General features: G+C 39.4%; 1 protein-coding gene across 1 annotated transcript; it reads right to left on the reverse strand.

The window, feature by feature from the left end:
• Positions 1–3048: 3048 nt before the first annotated feature.
• Positions 3049–6696, reverse strand: LOC147625716 (uncharacterized). The gene is made up of 2 exons (XM_086817231.1): positions 3853–6696; positions 3049–3721 (listed from the first exon to the last, which is right to left on the reverse strand). Exon 1 carries the CDS (start codon positions 6691–6693, stop codon positions 4438–4440), a length of 2256 nt encoding a protein of 751 aa, XP_086673357.1. The 5' UTR covers positions 6694–6696; the 3' UTR covers positions 3049–3721; positions 3853–4437.
• Positions 6697–20065: the final 13369 nt, after the last annotated feature.

The raw sequence follows: 20065 nt of genomic DNA on the forward strand, positions 1-20065 counted from the left end.
AAGCATGTTCTTAAAGCACAAGGCTATTATGAGGGTGCAACAGCACTTTGGCTTCCCAAATGCCATGGTTTACTAGAGGTAAAAGAGTGTATCAATAAGATTCCAAAAGCCACCCTTGGTTTTCCATATCAGTGGGTGCAAAGGAAATCAACACAACCTCTTCAAGATAGGATAGGTGGTTGTGATAGCACCTACAAATCTCCTTGTGTTGACCTTCCCAAAACATGTATTGAAACACCATGGATATTAAAGCTCAAAAACCTGTCTTTGAAAGAAGCCGTGATGCTAGCTGAGATCTACAAAGAGAAGTATGCTAACAAATGGGCTAGCAAAGGAGGATTAAAGGCTGAGGTACCTTCAAATGTACTTGAGAATTCTCAAAGGATGCTTCATCAACTCCTATTATTCCATGATATCCAGCCGTTTATGGTAGAGGTGGAAAGCCAAGCTATATGCTTCAAATGTGGATAAAAGTGGAGCAATGACCATGGAAAAACATGCTAGGCAAAATATTGCAACTCTCAATGTGATCCTTACCAAAAATGGAAGGTAATGGTGGTGCTCTTGTGGAAGAAGAACTTGCGGAATGCATTGAAGCACAATTGAAGATGGTGAAAGATGCAAAGTGGATGGAGAGTTTCCATTTTGATCCCCGTGGAAGTGCCAAAATGTTGATGATGATTTCCTACTCGTGCAGGTGATTGGGAGGAATTTTGCAAGGATCCAACTATGCGTTTTGTCACATGATACATATGCAGGTTGCAAGAATGCATTTACATTGAGGTTGAAGACCTACATTAATGGATGTGTGGCACATGTGCTTGTTGATAGCAGGAGCACTCACTCTTTGTCAATGTAGAGTCAATGCAATTTTGATATGGGACAAGTGACCAATGGTGCACAAATGCAATGCACAATGGTGTGCAAGAATGTGGACTTGGTGTTTGACAAAAAGCATTCATGCAAAGCTAAATTGGTAGTCAAAGAGTGCTTCGCAATTGTTCCATAGTGAAATATTTGGTCAAATCGAAGGGTTCACCTGTTGAGGAAGCTTCATGGCAACCCATTTCCATGTTCGAAGGGTTTGACGGTCCTGTGGGTGCTCATAATAGATGAAATATGGGGATAAGGTGGCTTATGTGCTTGCTGAAATTCTTGGGATCACGATTTTGGAAGCCCCATGAAAGGTTAATTTGAGCTTATGAGTACTTGGACTCAAGGGAGTAATACGTTCATTTGGAGAGCAATTGGTGACTATTTTGGGAGCATTATGTGCATTTTTGGCTCTTATGGGTCGTGTTATGCTCCCAAGAAATGCGGGATAGCTTGCCCTTGGCTCTATATGGCCTACATGATGTGGCATCAGTATATTCCATCCCATGTGTTCATTGTTATGGTTTCAGAAAAAAAATTGTGGTGGGGATGTTTGTAACATGGTGGCCTATGGACATATACATATTAGGTTAAGGAATAGGCATTTGGACATGGGCAAGAATTAATCATGGTGTGAAATGGGCGCAAGGTATAAAAGATAATATGGGCAAAGGTTACAATATTATGCTTGGATGCTATATTTTCATATCTACTCCATAGTGTTAGCAATAACTTTCCTTCCATTGATTAAAATATCTAGTCCTAAAAATAGGGGTCCCAAAAAGGATTGGCACTAGTTATTGAAAGGAAATTTAATAAGAAAACACTAAATTAATGACATAGGTTCTCCATAGCATTTTCATAAATAAGTATATCTAAAAGTCTACTATAGCATTTCAAAAGCTATGCATGAATATTATTTTTTTAAATAAGAGTTGGAGCACATCAATGAATCTAACCAAGAACTCAAAATGACTAATATTTTCTTTGATGCTATATCCCGTTTTCACAAATGATTTTGGTGAACACCCCATCTAGTTATCCAACACGATTCACAAGGCCTAATATATTGTGATATGTAATGCAATGTGAAAGCAATATTGTAATGGCATGACAATTTTGTATGACAAGACAATTTCATCCACAATCCTGAGTTTATAAACTATCCAATAAACCATTTACTTTTGAGAAAGAAATCCCCTTTTCACTTCTAAGATAGAAACCCTAATTAAGCCTTATGTCCCATGATTTCAAGAGACTATGCCGACAATCACTTAACCAACTAAGAAAATCACCAATCTCTTTGTAGACTTGTTAATGATAAGAGAAATATACCAGTTTGGAGCCCTAAAGCCCCTGTAAACGTTGACATAGCTAAATCTAATATATGTTTGGGTAAATTTGCTTGATAATTTTTGTAGCTATAGGAGTTGGTGAGTGCTAGTGACTAATTTAAATAATGTTTCATAATTTGTATATTTAATGTAACGACATAGTATGCATGGACACCTTACATCTATTTGAGAAGGATTGTTTAAAAAAAATGAGCAAGGTCTAGGTTAAAGCGAACCTATCTTGTCTGGCCCAAACAAAGGGAACACCCAAAAGCTCTCATCCATGCCCATCTTATATTGCAACAATGCCTCTTGCCCAAATAATCTTAGTAATATCATGGGTGTAGTAATCTTAGTAAGATCATGGGTGCAGTTGCAAGGCATATAACATGACACATCCTTGGTCCAGGTGCCATCCATTAGTCGATCCGCACACGTGTGGACAGTATAAACCTCGATCCACACACGTGTGGACAGTATAAACCATCCTCCAGTCAAAATTGCAAACACTAATACATATCCTCAAACGGGTGCAAAGGTGCTTCAGACCCTAATATATATCCGCAAGTTTACCTATCCTCAAACAAGGACGACGTTGCTCCGGTAAACAAAGACCTGGCATAAAGAAAAGACGGATGTTGTCCTAGAGGGATGAGCTTCCTCACTAAAGCCTCTGACTTGATTAGAAACTCGAGTTCCTGTTTGCTGTAAAAACCCTTTTTCTATGGATTTTACAAAATTTTAGATTTTTATAGTAAAAAGTCCCTGATATGTTCATATACTCTCTTTAACTCCATGAAAGAAAAGATTCTCATGCTCCCCACCCCGACAAACAATCGAATCAATCCACAATAGTCAGTTCTTGTTGAACTGTGATTTCATAGACATTTCAAAACGACTCTTACATTTGGCTCAAATCTTGCCAAAAGTAGGACGGCTTTGAGGATGAGCTACGTTGGCATTCTTGAAGGTAGAGACACGAGGTCTTGTGGGATAAGAAGGCTAGGCAAATCCTTGCATGTCATTAAAGCTAATGTAAATGCTTTACTTGATAATACAATAGAGAACAATCCTGAAGAAGCATAGGATACACCTAATACCATTTATGCATGAAAGTATAGACCAACACCCCAGCTCATCTTTCTTATTTAACCCCCCTTGGAGATCCCGGAGAGCAACAATATCATTGGTTCACTCACATCCACCAGTCGCATGTCCAGCCATCATTGAATGCATGCCCATTAACTGCCTCTTGATGAGCAATACATGATGGCCAGCTGAGACAGGTGCCTACTCCTGCTGCCCATCTGTCCCACACATCAGCTCCCAAGGTTCTTGTTACTTGTATCGGTGGAGTCAAACCTGCTCCTGGCCATCATCTCCATGCGCTGAGAAAAACTGCTCAAGGCAAGAAGGTGAAAACCCACTTTTGGTACTGAAGATACATCACAGTCATCTGCTTCAATCCACCGACCCCACTACTCCATCAAAACATCCTCACTTGTGAAAAGCCTCTGCCAAAATCAAGAGGGCAATTGTAAGGCTGCTGCTTCCTCCCAAAAAAATTTAGGCACCAAAGGCTTAATGCTTGCTCAAAACAGATAACTTGCTGTTGCAAAACTTTAAATACAGCGTATGAAACTGCCTGGAAGTTAGCCAGCAGGCTCTAGTCAACCCCGCCAGCCGACTAGCAGGTATCGATCCCTGGTAATTCTTAAAAAAAAGAGGCCTGGAAGTTCTTGCTGCAAATTCTCAAAGTCCAACATGTCTGGAATTGGCACTCAGCTGACCTGAAACTAGTTTGAAAGAGTAACTTTGCTGGAAAGACTGGTTTCCAGCAGTCAGACACCTAGAAAAAGGCAAAAACCTTGAACAAGGTAGAAGTTAACAGCTGCTTATTAATTGCATACTGTAATGCAGCTGGTTGGCAGAACTTGGCCCACTAAATGTGTACCTTTCAAAGGCCTCTCAAATGTAGCCCAAGTTTCAACCTCTTGGTCCTGCTACGTGCCCCACTTCTGAACCTGCCTGCTGCAATTCCAGTTTATTTCTTGTCTTCTTCTTGCTTGGTTTTTCCTCAGCCTCCCGCTGCACACCTTTACAAACTGTACAGCCTCAGGCTCCATGCATTGCATTTGCCATTTAATTTTTCGTTTCTAGTCATAGCATGGGCAGATTGTATCTGCAGGAAAGCGTCAAGAAGTTGTTCAACACAAAGGAGAGGCAAGCTTTAGAGCGGCGTCTTTCTTTTGAGAAATTCCATAACTAGAGTATATTCACTCATTTTTCCTGCTTGCTTTAAGCTGTCAATCAAAGCAACAAGATCGTAATTTCTTTTTGTGAGATGCTTGAAAACTTTGAATGCCTTCTCAATCTCATTCTGCTTACAAAGGTTCTCAATCAAAATACTGTACGAGAGCAGTTCAGGCACCCATCCCTTGTCAAACATATCCTCTAACACCATGCAAGCCTCTTCCAGTCTTCCAGAATTGCAGAGATCACCAATAACTCTCGTGTATGCTGTTACTTTGGGACTGAGAACCCTTTGCGTAATTTCATTTAACAGCACGCAGGCTAAAACCATTCTTCCAGGTGTAGAGAAGTGCTGAAGTAGAATACTGAATGTAATGTCATCAACCACAAAACTGCCTTTTGGCATTAAAGCCAACACCTTGTGCACATCATCACAGATAGCTAGCTTGCCAATGCTGCTAATAAACGTGTTGAATGTGACAACATTGGGTACGAAGCCATTCTTGACTAAATCTTGGAGTGTCATGAACGCCTCGTCAACTTTACCCACCTTCAGAAGAAGAGTCAGGAAAGTGTTATGGGTAAAAGAATCCATCTTTACACCATTTCTGGTCATCTCAAGCAGTAAACTTCTGGCCTCATCCAGCTCAGTCTCCTGGCAAAAACCATCTAGAATGGTGTTGTACGTAACTGTAGTAGGAAGGCACCCCTTTCCTGACATTCTTTGCAGGAGTTCATAGCCCTTCTTGACCCTTCCCATTTTACAGAGACCATTGATAAGGCAATTATAAGTGACCGTGTCAGGGCGACAATTCTCCCTCCACATTTTGTGAAACAGTGTAAATGATCTAGGCAACAGACCATTCCTGCAATAAGCACTGATGAGAATGTTGTAAGTCTCCACCATGGGCGCACATCCTTGTTTGAGAACCTCCTGGTATATTGCCCAAGCTTCATCCAGTTTGTTTGCCTTGCAAAGACCACTGATCAAAGTGTTGTACGTGACAATTGTGGGAATGCAGCAGTGATCCAGCATTTCATTAAAAAGCCGGTAGGCGTCATCGATTTTACCATCTTTACACATGCCATCAATCAATATACTGTAGGTGAAGACGTTTGGGACGCAACCCTTGGACCCTAACCGAGAGAAAAGCTCCATTGATTTTTCAAGTTTGCCTACCTTACATAAGCCGTCCATGATAACACTGTAGGTAACAATGTCGGGGGTTTCACCAGCCTTCTGCATGTCTTGAAGAACCATGTGAGCCTCATCCACCAGACCTGCCTTGCAGAGCCCTGAAATGAGAGATGTGTACGAGATGCGGTCAGGAAAACACAGCATTTCACCAGATTTTTTGAGAAAAGCACGTGCTGCTTGCAACTTTCCGGCTTTCCCTAACCCTAGGAGAAGGGCATTGAATGTAATTTTGTCAGGCCTGAGGTTTGCAGAGAGGGTTTTATGGTAGATCTTCTCTGCATCTTCGATGAAGTTAGCTTTGACAGCCACTTCAAGAGCTGCATTGAAGGTAGGCAAAGCAGGCCTGCAGGCGAAATCCACCATTTTTTCTAGGGTTTGCAGAGCTTCCTGCACCATGGAAGCGAGCCCGTAGCCCTTGATCAAAACAGTAAAGGCTTCTGCCGGAACAGCAACCCCTTTCTTCCGCATCCCCTTCAGCACAGACCAAGCTTCATCGAATTGCCGTTTCCGGGCAAGCCGTCGCATCATAAGGTCACAGGTACGCATGAACTTTCGGCAACAGGCATGGCCGGATTTCGTGTCGTAAAAGTTTCCGGCTACGGACCAGATGAAGAAACGGAAAGTTACACGGGGTTCTTCCTGCATTCTTAGGGCTTCGAGTATATGGTCCGGGCTGAGCTTGGCGACGGAGTGCATGAGGTTTCTTTCGATGCGGGAGTTCCATTTGCCCTCCGACAGGACGGCGTGCAGAGCTTGGACCTCGCAATGGAACTGCGAGGGGGGGTCTTCCTTCTGTTGCCCTTGGCCTTGGCTATGGCGGGGCATCCAGCCAAACGTCTCCCTCCTGTAGGACTGGAAGACGCGCGGCCTGTCGATGGCCGGTAGTGAAGCGGCAGCATGTGCCTTGGAGGAGAAGGCATGGCGGGTGAAGCTTGAGCTTGGGTACTGCCATAGCCACCATGGGGACAATAGAGAAGCGAAGGTTTTTCCCCGTCTGCTGCTGAGCATGCTCAGGTTTGATGCAAACTTAAGCATGTGTACTAATTTGACCAAGTTTGAACTAATTAATCAAGTTTGCATTAATCCTAATCATAATGGCTTGTTTCTACTTTGAAAACCATAGCTCTAAATCTCAAAGGAGAAATTCTACTAAGGAAATAATTCCATGGAAAAATCCCATGGGGGTTTCTAGAGGATGGTTCCTAGGACTTCACCCCTTTTCCATTACGACAAGCAACAAGTAGCCTTGTGTTGGTAGCCTCCAACATTGCCCGTGATGAGGCTGTCACCACACACAGCCCTAAGCTTGAAGAGAATGTTTGCAAGACAACGTTGCCCTCTCTTCTGTAGCACCATTTCGTGGCACCATTGCAAGCTCTGTGTTAAAAAAACCTATGCACACACAAAGAGAGGGGCCTACCATTTTCTTTGATAGAGATGAACTCTTTTAGAGAGAGAGAGAGAGAGAGAGAGAGAGAGAGAGAGAGAGAGAGAGTGTCGTAAGCTAGCATTTATGTAAATACATTTGTTTAAAAAAGATAACTCATTAACTTAAAAACAATGATGCAATCTTTTAAAATTTTGAAAATAATTATTAGAAATTAGGTGAATACTCGAATTGTTGATCTCTCTCATAGAATTCTTACACATTAACATGTTATCAGTTGTTTGAAGAAGCTCATCATACTCAAGTTAATAATAAGTGAAATATATGAGCACGATCACCAGTGTGAGGTGGTTAATGAGTGTGATTGTTGTGTTTTTCATCCAAGCCAAGTCTACTCTACTCTACTCTCCTCCTTCCTTCTCCTATACATAGCTTGGGTAATAGGTGGTCACACTTGTCGGCTACCCAAACCTCAAACTTTCCATAGTCTATTCTCTAACTCCTATTGTCTAGTAGCTTCTAATTTAGCCAATATGTCTTAGTAGGTACACATCCTTGGGCATAAATAATTATAAATCCTACTAGTATCCATTTTTTAGTATCTATGAGTATGTTTCTTGCCCCATGGACTATGTTGATGCTAGGACGCCCTTACGAGCATATTTTCTCCCCTCTAGTAGCTATTTAATGCATGCTTGGACCAAACATGTCCATTGAATAACCTTTTTTGAGTGTTTATTTTTCCCATAGACCATGTAGATACTAGAACACTTTTATAACACATTTCCTATCATTGAATAACCATTTTTGAGTGTTTACTCTTATTTTCCCCATGGACCATGTAAATACTCAAACAACTTTATAACACATTTCCTACCCTCCAATATCCATTTGACTCACTTTTGGGGAGAGGACAAGAATCAAGGCCCTACTGATAGAGGAATGATGTTATATTATCATCGCCTAATGTGTTTACCAACATATATGCATGTCATATTTGAAGATATGGTAGACACCGGGTTCTAGAGATCGCACTCTGCATTCAGAAGAACCCTGAAAAAGCTTCAATCACGCCGTAACTTCTATTGTCATGAGTTTGGTGACTAGGTCTTTAGGCCTCGGTGACAGGTTCTGAGGACAGAACCTACATCAGGTAGGGGGGATGTTAATCCCAATTAGGATTAACAATTATGCTCCTCTATTTGAGGACATTAATAAGTGTCATGTAAAGGCACTATAAAGGTTGTAACATTATAAAAGATTGGCCACCAAGGCCTTAGTTAGTAAGTTTTGTGCGCCCAAGTGTGAATAAGGGCCAATTGTATATAAGGTATTTTCTCATAATGAAGAGACACAATCCCCCTTTGTGCTATGAGAGTTCTTGCTTTTGTCTTGAGAGAGAGAGAGAGAGTACTCTAGCACATTTGCCTTCTCTATACTACTATGTTTGCATGCTTGTGTGGTAAAGTGAGAGAGAGAGATTACCTTGTGTGGTGGTGCGAGCGACTCTACATTGATAGCGTGGAGGTGAAGCTTGGAGGATTGGAGCTTCTCAAGTGAGCTTGAAGACCTCAAGGGACACGAGCTCGAAGCATTGGTAAGTTTCCTATGACAGTTGTGTTCTATTGCTTCTTCCAAAGATGAATGCATAGAGTTCGTTCTTGGAGGTGTGGTAGCCTATAACAACATATCTAAGAGCAGTGGGTGGAATTTGGGGAAGAGCTTTGTCATATTCATCTCGAAATAGCAATGGATGGAGTCAATCCATTTGGGTTACGAAGTCTTGAAGTCTCATGATTGACACAAAGTCTTACAGTTTGTGCCAATAGCCATTAAGGATTGCCTCAGCGCGAAGACATAAGAGCGATAATATCCAAGGTAAGTGTAGTACGGTGGATATCAAAGAAGGAGATTAGAAGAAATACGTTGGAAGCATCTCATCTAAACTCCATTCAAGCAAATAAAATGGCGGAGAAATTCTTTCCAACATGTTTCCTAAAACCATTAAATTACACCTAGTTGTCATGTGGTTGACGAGGTTGATATGGTAGATTTTGTTCATAGTAGTCGATGGATGTTTTTCCTTGAGAGATTTATGAATACATTGAAAGGTTTTATTTGTAAAAAAGCTCACCCTGATGGCAGTAGTATGGCAATGGGATGTCTTGTTTAAGAATCTCTTGTATACATAACATAATTTCTTAGTACATCAGATGTCGATATGCCACGATTGTGGACACAAGAAGAGGATGATCGGCTTGGTGGTGAAGACATCACCACAAATTCAATGCATGCATTACATTTTATAATATCACCCCTATGGATGACTTCATTCACTCTCCATTCTACTTTTATTCCATTATCTAAGTCAGACTTAAATATATGTGTAGACAGCCACATTGCTTTTGTCCTCTTCATGTTTGCTTCTCTGCGAAAAACATGCCACAAACACATGGAGAGGTATAATCCATTGATAGTTGTTAAAAATGTGTTACATGTGTACTTCCTTTTATCTTGAGCATATAACCATTTGTATAACCATATAACCATTGTTTTCAAAAAGCTTTGAAGTTGTTGAGGTGTTTGACTCCGCATCTTTGGAAATATAAGATAAGAACTTGGCATGTTCCACATCACCTCATATACGGTGTCATCCATATTGACCATGTTGGTTCCATCAAACTCATGAAACCTTGCCCAAAATTGATCTAGGTTCTTATGAATGACTTTCTTGTAGCCAATAAATATATATATATTTTTTGACATGCCTCTTGGCCCATTATAACTTTAAATTTCATGTGATGGCTTGGAAAGCACAACTGAATAATGCGACAAGCCTTCACTATCTTATAGCTACTCCATATGCACACCTCAAACCACTTAAAGAAAAAGTCTAAGAAAACTTCAGCATTAGGTTTCACTACATAGTGTACTTTGTCATCCTCGTTTGACAACACGCATACTATGAGCCCGTGTCATCATCAAATCACCATGTTGCATCTCCACCACTGACGTTGTAAGTATGCCATCCACTCCCAAAATGACAGCTCTCTTTTGGTGCATGGATGGTAGTGGTACATGTAGCAATTTTGGCCCCAATGAATAATGCCACTCTGATAAGACAATATTGGATAGGTGGCAACACTTAAGATTTTAAAAACGTCCTCCTAAGCATAAAAACGAACACACATAACCAATTTAAAAAAAGTACATCAAAGAACTCTTATCAATCATGCAAACAAAAATACACTCACCAACAACAAGCAAGACATAATACGTTTAAAGACATTAAAAATAGTAACTCATACCATATCTAACAAGACACAAGCACACTCTATCACAAAAAATAAGGGTCTTTCACTCTCTCAAAGCAAGAACAAAATGAGGAGATTAGAGCCACTCAAATAATGGACAACATACAATTAAAAAAGAGACAAGATTATAGTTCGTAAATCATGAGAAGATTAAAGCCACTTAAATAATGAACATATAATTAAAAAAGAGACAAGATTATAGTTCATAAATCTTGTTAGTACAAATGGGTAATTGCCATAACAAAAGAAGAACAAATATGCACCAAGCTCATTATAAAACTAGTTGAGAGCATATTATAAAACTAGTTGAGACCATATTATTTGCGTAGTTGTTTCAAAAAGCTCTTAGCTTCATGAGTCTTGATCAATAGACCTTTGAATCCTAACGTTCATGCAAGCATTATGTCTTATACTCCAGTAATGGAGCACTCTTTAATAGACTTAATTTTTCACACTCTAAAACTGTCTTTGAATGACGATCTTGACTTCAAGTAGAGTACACACTTGAAGTGCTAGAACTAGTACCCTTGGCTCTAATTAGATCTCGTACAAGAGGGGGAAGCTTTCCTCTGTTATAGAGTCTACTTGAAAATCAGAATTTATTTTCTTCCTCCCACTCTCCCACAACCACTTCAACTAACTTGTACCACTAGTGATATTCCAACACTAGTCTTTGTCCATAATGAAAAGAGCTTATCACAATGCACACATCAAGAGCATAACCAAGTTGAACCAAGTATGGTAGCAACCCTCCCATGAGTACATCATCATCCTCATGAATACTGAAAGAAGGTGGAAAGATACAATTAGATGCAGGGTTAACACATCCCTTGTATGGAGTGTCATCAACAAGGATAGTTCTTCGTGCATCACATCCAAATGTTGTGAGGCAATGGCCAACGGTTTAAACAAGGCTTCGGCACTTGGACTGTTTGGGTGAAATAATTTCCCTTTTTCACATGCTCGGCATGCACCTTGTCCCCAAATCATAAAAAAACTGCAAGTTTTCCACTTGCCTGCTTCTCTAAAGTGTTTATGTGATAACCTTTGTTCACATGCTAGGCATGCAGAGTGTCCCTAAATCATAAACAATGGAAGTTTTCCACTTGCCTCCAAGTGTTTATGATATCGAACACACTATCATCATTTGCAGTTGACCAAATTCCTACATTAAAATTGTCTAATAATGTCTTCAACAAATACATGTATCCAGGTCAAAGAACAAGATATTCATGGTGGCCACACTTAAGGCTTCGATGCTTCTTGGATTTTTGCCAACAACACTTTAGAAATAATCCACATAAGTTAATTATGATTGCTAGTATTGGCTTATCACTAGTGGACCACTTTTCTTCTTGTGTATGCTTGATTCTTACCATTAAGTCATCTGAACAACTTATCGCAAAACTCCCTTTTGAGTCGTTAGACAATCTAGACATCACAATGTCTTCAAAATCCATTCGCTTATTGTCAGTATTTTGGTTAGACTCCAAAGGCTGGTTAGCTACATCATTTTCTACCCTAGCTTTTGTGAGATTTTTAGTGGATGGGCTAGGCAATTGAGTGTCATTCAACTCTAACGGTGACGCAACTACCACATTATTGTTTGACTCCACTAGTTGACTAGAAAGTATATTGTGCATTGGCTTGCCACCATCTATATTATTTGGTAGCTCCAATGGCATTTGTACCATAATCTGTTGTGATCACTTTATTAAGCACTATCATGGACTTGGTAGGCAAATTATTCTCTACCAACTCCATTACTAGATAATTTGAGCACATTTCTCATTTCCATTTGTTTCTTTGACTTCTCTTCGATATCGTCATCCATTACTCTGTCATCTTTTTGCTTTACATTGAACAGGCTATGTAGCTTAATTTCTTTGAAATCTATGAGTACTATCACCAATGCATTGGAAACTAATTCCACTTGCTAACTAGCCATCATATTGACTACATGGGGTTTGATGTGTAAATCTGATAATTGACAAATATCTCTACCATATTTTATTTCGTGGTGAGCCATCAAGAGTTAAAGATAACATTGTTTTATCAAAGGAGTCTGCTCAAGCCATGGATTATTTGGGTCACTAATAAGGAGTGATACCTACTATGACCTTTTGGCCATAGGGTTCAAGATATGGGGTCATTAGGAGTTAGGCCTAACACCATTTGCTCAAACGATTTTTATCTCACCGTGGAGTGTGAGGGACAATAGGAAATAAAGTCTATGGCCATTTGGCCATAGGGCTATCCTCAAGTCATGGAGTCTTAAGGTCTCCTCATTCCATGGAGTATTGGGGATCACAAGAGATATAGGTCTATGAGTATTTGGCCATAGCGATCTCCTCAAACCGTGGGATCATTAATGAGCAAGGCCAATGACCATGCAACCACGAGGATCACGAGTGAGAAAGTATTGTGACTAATTGGCCATAGAGATCTCCTTAATCCATGGAGTATTGGTTTCTCCTCAAGAAATGGAGCCTTGTGGGTCACTAGGACTTAGGCCTATGTGACCGCTTGGTCATAGGACTTTTTTAAAGCCATTTTGGACATAAGGGTCAAGGTTCAAGGAGTTTTGTGTGGCCATATGATCTACTTAGGCTATTGCTGGTCAAATTTTCTTGACATGTGAAAGAAAATTCATTCTACTTACATGAAAAATATCGGCATTCACTTAAAATTTTGGATGCATGTCACACCATTAAAATTTTTGCTTATGTTTGTGTATTTGAAAGTGACTTATACGTGGTCAACATATGAATCCCACTTCAATAGTGAAAACCACTCATGTCTTTGAAAGTGTCTCATAAAATGAAAATAATTAGTACCACACACTAAAAATATATCAATCATAACAAAAATATTTGTGATACTTTGGTTCTAGAATAAAATCAACACAATAGACCTCCCTTTTGAGTGTCAATGTCCGACCCCCAAAATGTATTGCTTACATTATTTTCGCTTTTCATTTTGTGTGTGTGCATGTGTGTGCAAAGGCCAAGTTAAATTGATGTCACTAATCTCACTTGCATATGACGTGTTTTTTTATTATTTGTGATTTCATTTATTTGGGGCATATGGTTTTTTTTTTGTGGGATCATTTATAAGAGACATGTATTATTCTCTCCATTTGTGATTTCATTCATGTTATTTCACCTAATATACTAAGAGTATTCAACTTGTATTCATTAAACATGGATTTATTACTAGTTTTAGCCAAATTATCATAGGCCTTAGCCAATGGCTGTGTCTTGAGGAGACCCTCATGGCCAAATGGTCATAGGCTTCACTCGCTAGTGATCCTCATAGACTCCATGGCTTGAGGAGACTCTTATGGAAATTATGTCATAGGCATCAATCACTCCATTGTGACTCCTATGAATCCATGGTTGGGGAGTTCCCTTTGTCCCACCACTCACATATGCCACACTCACTAATGATCTCTAAGATTGCATGGATTGAGGAGATGCCAAGTACTCCATGACTTGTCATAGGCCCTCACTCTCTATTGATCCCCCAAAGTCTGCATGGCTTGATGAAACCCTAAGACTCCATGGCTTAAGGAAGCCCCCTATGGCTAAACAATCATAGGCCTCACTCACTACTGATACCTCCAATACTCCATGGCTATATGAGACTCCTAAGGCTCCATACCTTGAGCGAACCGCTATGCCCACTGCTCAGAGGCCTCACTTACTATTGATCCCAAATACTCCATAGGTTAAGGAGATGTCCAAGACTTCATGACTTGATTGGTCCCTTATGGATAAACGGTCATAGACCATACTCACTATTCTTAACACTCCACGGCTTGATGAGATCCTACGATTACATAGTTTACAGAGACCCCTATGGCTAGATGGTAATAGACCTCACTCAATAATGATTCCCCCAATCTCTATGGCCTTTTGAGACCCTTATGACCAAATGGTCATATGCCTCACTTCATAGTGATCCCTATGATTCCATGGCTAGAGGAGACTCCCTATAGTCAATCGCTCATAAGGTTCACTCACCCGTGATGTCCATGACTCAATGGATTGAGGAGAGATATGCCCAATACTCCATGACTGGATTAGACCCTTATGGACAAAGGTTATAGGCCTCACTCACTAGTGATCCCCCAAAGACTCTAGGTCTGATGAGACCATAAGACTGCATGGCGTGAGGAAGCCCCATAAGGCCAAATGGTCAAAGACCTCACTCACTAGTGATACCTCTAATACTCCATGGCTTGATGAGACTCCTATGGCTTAATAGTCATACGCCTCACTCCATAGTGACCTCTATGACTCCATGCCTTGAGGAGACCGCTATGTCTACTCATTGGCCTCATTCAGTGTGGTGATCTTAATTACTCCATGCATTGAGGAGATGTCCCATACCCTATGACTTGATTAGACTCTTATGGCCAAACGATCATAGACCATACTCAATATTCCCAAAAATTCCATGTCTTGATGTAGCCCTAAGATTCCATTGGATTAAGGAGACCCCTATGGCCAAACGGTCATAGACCTTACACAATAGTGATCCTCTAATCTATATGGCCTTTTGAGGACCCTATGGCCAAATAGTGATAGGCCTCACTCCATAGTGACCCCTATGACTCCATGGCTTGATAGGACCCCTATGGTCAATTGCTCATAACGATCACCACTCGTGATCTCCATGCCTCCATAGATTCCCAAGACTCCATCGATTGAGGGGATGCCTAAGACTCCATGACTCCATGGATTGAGGAGATTCCCAAGACTTGATGGATTGAGGATATGCCCAAGACTCCATGACTTAATTGGACCCTTATGGCCAAACACTCATATGCCTCATGCCGTAGTGAGCTTTATGGCTGAATACTCATATGCCTCATCCCATAGATTAGAAGCAAGTGAAGGATAAATTTCTAGTCAAATTGAAAGTAAAATTAAAGGAGAGTAATCTATTTGTTTGATTGTCTTCTATATGAAACCACACAATTATTTCCTAAATCAAGTGAGATCCAATTAAAACGTCGGATGGAGGTAGGGGTGAGCTCCCTTATGCTATTTGTGTTTCCTTTTATCGATAAGAAAAAAGAATCCTTACTGGCACCACATAGTTGTCATCCGAGCATTGATCAATGTCATCATCGAAGACCATAATACATAGATTAGATTTTGGGGGCATGAACTTTTTTAATCCTTTTCCTTCAAAAGCATTGTCACCTCTACCAAGAAAAGGGTCCACTAGACATCCAAGAATCTTCCATAGCAAACTTGGCTTTTTACATATTTGAGACTTCATAAATCTGGAGGAGGATGAAACTATTACTGTAGAATCTCCAAGGGAAGAAGTAGATCATACCTATGCACAAATGAATTATTAGATACAGATTATAAGAGATCACACTCATGACATAATGAAGAAATTCATGATGACATCGAAAATCATGATGCTGAACACCATGATGAGACGATGATGATGTCTCATCAACTTTCATCAAATCCATTGAGACAGTATCTCCCGAGATCCTTCCATTGATGCCAATGAATTACCTTTTCTCGTAGAAATTGATCTCTTCAGAGCAATGGATCTTGTAGAAAATGAAATTTATGTAAATCAATTGTCAATGATTTTTTCTCATAAAATTGATACAAAAATAAATTTTATGTTTTATCATTGCCGATGCATATATCGACGTCTATACCGGTGCCTTTCCCAAAGCTTATTTTGACCACAGGAGGTAGGAGCAACCCGTCTCAGTAAAGGGTGAAGCACTTATAGTGCTTGGGGGCATTTTGATTTTTTGTCTAATATTATCCCCTTAGATATGTATATTCTATACTTGAATACATGTAGGGATGTAGAGATCAAACGTGTACATCAATACTATTTAAAGAAGTGTACATATTATGCTCTAATATAGCTCTAATAAAATGTGTACATACTATTTTAAGAAGTGTACACATAGCTCTAATAAAAAGTGTACATACTATTTTTGGAAGTGTACATATGAGATGCGTACTTCTTGTTTAGATGATGAGGCCTACATGTACATACTATTTTAAGAAGAGTACATATGCTCTAATAGAATATGTACCTCGTTATTTAGATGATGAAGCCTACATGTAACACATACATGCAGGTTTTGCCTCTATCTTATTTTTTGAAGATGATGTAAAGATGGCAAGGTGGTGTGTTGTAACTAAATTTACAAATAAATATAAACACAGGTTTCAAGATAGATGATGTAAAGATGGAAGGGTGTGCTGTAACGAAATTTACATATCCATATAAACATTAATTTTATTTCTCTTTTTAAAAAAGTGGTATGGATTAGTGAGAACATCTTTATATGACATGTATTTGACATTATAATAAATGGTGGAGGAACATGAGACGTCAATACACCATGCAATTGGATCATGACCATTTACTTCATCAAATTTTTTGAAACACTTCAAAGGAGGCATGTTCTATTAAATTTCTCTTTGACACCCAAGTTTTCAAAAGCATATGTTTATCTAAAGGTAAATTGATCCCTAAAAATCTAAGCAAAAGAGTAGGTCCGAATTGGACCAAAAGCTGAAAGTGCAAGCAATACAGTAGGTCCTAAAACAGGACCAAAATGTGTGTTATTAGAAACATTGGGATATTTGATGTGTGTGATGTAAGGATTTTTTCTTTCTTTCAATGTGAGGCGTAAAAAATCTTGGGCTATATAGCTTATTTCTAAATCATGGTTGTAATTAACTAGTTCTCTTGGTTATCACATGAGCCTTCTTCTGATGGAGAAGTTGAGTCAGATTTAAAGAGTCGAGAGGGATGTTCTAAAAACTTTGCATCACACTGGAAGCGGTATAACCATGCTCACATCAAAATCAGCATCAAGAGCACTTTGGCTCTCGTATTTAAGAACCCTCCTCAGAGAAGGCAACTGGTCTTCAGATTTTACATTTGATCTCTTATTTTTTTGATGAGGTTCCCATTTCTTTGCAAATATCAGCCCAATTCTGTAAAAGAGAAAACTTAGGGTAGGATCTTTAATGTTTTAAAAGAGAGAACTTAGGGTCTTTTTGAGTTAAATTATCATGCGTGTTTGATAACTAGGCTATGTGTGATTGGCAGGGATGTACCGCAATCATTCTGTTGATTATAATTGGCCATATGCAGCAAACGCCCACCCACATAGCAAGCTGCCTCTGCCACCCATTAAGACGTTTCCCTTTCACTGTCATTGTAGCGTGCAATCAACACCGGAAACTCAACTGCAAACTTGCATGAGTATTTGTCTGCGCGCGCGCGCGCACACACACACAAATTTGTTGTATGCTTAGCAAAACACAATCTTCAATTAATCACTATAATTAATAACACAATAGTAGCTGCACCACATGGACTGGGGAGCGCCATTGTTGACAACGTTTATAGCAGACCGCTGTCTAGGTTTGCACAAGCATGTATGATATAAAGACCAAATGATGAGTAATATAATGCATACCATCTTGGCTTATGATTTGTGGGTTCGCAACAAAAATCTGTGTCGATGGTGATTCACTCCGTTCTCTTTGTTGCCTTACCAGTCTGCTTATCGATGAAGCAATCCATATCCTTAGAGCTTGGATCTGATAAGTCTGGTAGGCAACAAAGAATGATTTGAATGTAGAAATTTGTTTGCTAGACGTTCATCATGAGCCTTCTCTTGGCTGGATATCCGGTAAGTGTATAATTGTGGCTGCTTGGCCAAGTCCTCTTGGCCGGAGCTCTCTAGCTGGGCACGCAGGCGCTGCTTGATCCTGTCTTTCTCCATGCATATAACAACATTGATATCACACTTGGATAGCACCAAACCTCCTGCGCTTAACATCTGTAAAAAGCCATACAATTAAGATTCCAATGACAAACTTCATAAGGGAAAGTTGGATCTATTAGGAATAAGGTTGATCTTTTACAAGAACCACAACAAAGTACATTATAAATAACTATCTGACAATAGTATATAGTATACTTGCCAATTACTTGAGGTCCTGACAGAGCTATATATACCATACAAACCTCATTTCAAGCTCTCCTAGATCCACGATGTACAATCAGAAAGATTAATCATTAGACTAGGTTTATGCATATTACACCACTACTTGATCTATGAACATTCATAGAAACGTTCCCAGAGAGAATACTGAGGTAAGGTTTTGAAAAGAAAATATCTGTTAGGTTTATTTTACGAAGACACACATAATCTCTCTAATTTTGAGAAATTGCAGGGTTAGGGAGGTAAACCTTCCCAAATTCATCGTATGTAAACCACCACCACCCCCTCCCTCCACACACACACACACACACACAAAATTGGATGGAGGTAGGGGTGAGCCCCCTTATGCTATTTGTGGTTGCTTTATATATATATATATATATATATAGCCTTTATAATGTATAACATAATCAACCTTTGTTATGGGGGGGCTACATAGGTTTGTGTCATTGTAAGATGAAAGAATAACTTACCAAGCTTCTACAATCAGCAATTGCTAAATGTTGCCATAATGACTTCCACCCTCTTCGTTGAGAGTCTTCAAAGAAGAATTCCCATAAAGAATGTTCATTTTTTGTTTCTGTTTCCAAAAAAGAAAATACTACATCATCGTCTTTTCAATAACTCTTCTGAATGTAACTTTATATTTTTAAACATTACAAAATTGTGATTCTAAATAGATGCCCCTTTTCCCTGGTAACTCAAATTTAGGAATTTTGGGAAATATGCACAATTTTGGGACAATTCTTTGTTAGATCCAATACAATGTTTACTGTGCGATATGCAAGATTTATTATTGGATGTTCTCAACAAGCATTCTTTGTTGTTAGATCCAATACAATGTTTACTGTACGATCTGCAAGATTTATTATTGGATGTTCTCAACAAGCATTTGAATAATGCGATATGATTTATATACTATTGTACATTTGTAACAAGTGTATATGATGTTGGTGGTGGGATGTAAATTTGCCTGCACACCAGGAATTAAGCTTGTTTATATCACATAGCCTCCAGTTGACCATCAAATATAGAAATTTTAACAAAGAAAGGATATTCAATGTAACTTTAAGTTGTAAGAAAGTCTAGGTGATAGAATTAAAAAGATCACCATCTGTATTGAATCAAAATTCTTGAACAATGGGTGAACCATAAATCTAAAAGCTTAAGAAAGCCTTACAATCTGAATAATGATCGAACTATGAGTTTGGTAGCTTCATACAACATTGCTAAAAGATTACGAAGCTAGTTGCCCATATGCTAACAAATTATTCTTGCTCAACTGCACTGACATGTTGATTCAATTGATTCTGTTTGGCCTTCAGTATTATAGCCTTTGGAATCTTGATTTTCTCTGGAAGTCGTCCACCCTTGGGCTTCCATGCCCAAATGATGCAGCTAGTATCTTCCCAGCGCTGAGGATCATTTCTGTTCTCTCGCCAATACTTGTTCCAGCAATCCTTATAAACCTCCACATCACTTGCATTCTTCTTCTTTGAAATTGGTGCCCAATATTGTATCTGAACTTGTAGGTAGTTTATCGAGTTGTTGTTTTGATCAACATCACTTGTTGTCACTCCCAACCATATTGGGTAATTTGCATCACAAGGTTGTACAAGCGCAAAATCTCCTTTAGACACATCAAGAGTCGGGTTGAACTCTTCAGCAGGTTTGTTGCGCATTGGA

Source organism: Cibotium barometz, chromosome 23 (genome assembly GCF_041138505.1).
Source record: "Cibotium barometz isolate CiBa-2024 chromosome 23, ASM4113850v1, whole genome shotgun sequence".
In the NCBI taxonomy this organism is placed as follows: Eukaryota; Viridiplantae; Streptophyta; class Polypodiopsida; order Cyatheales; family Cibotiaceae; genus Cibotium; species Cibotium barometz.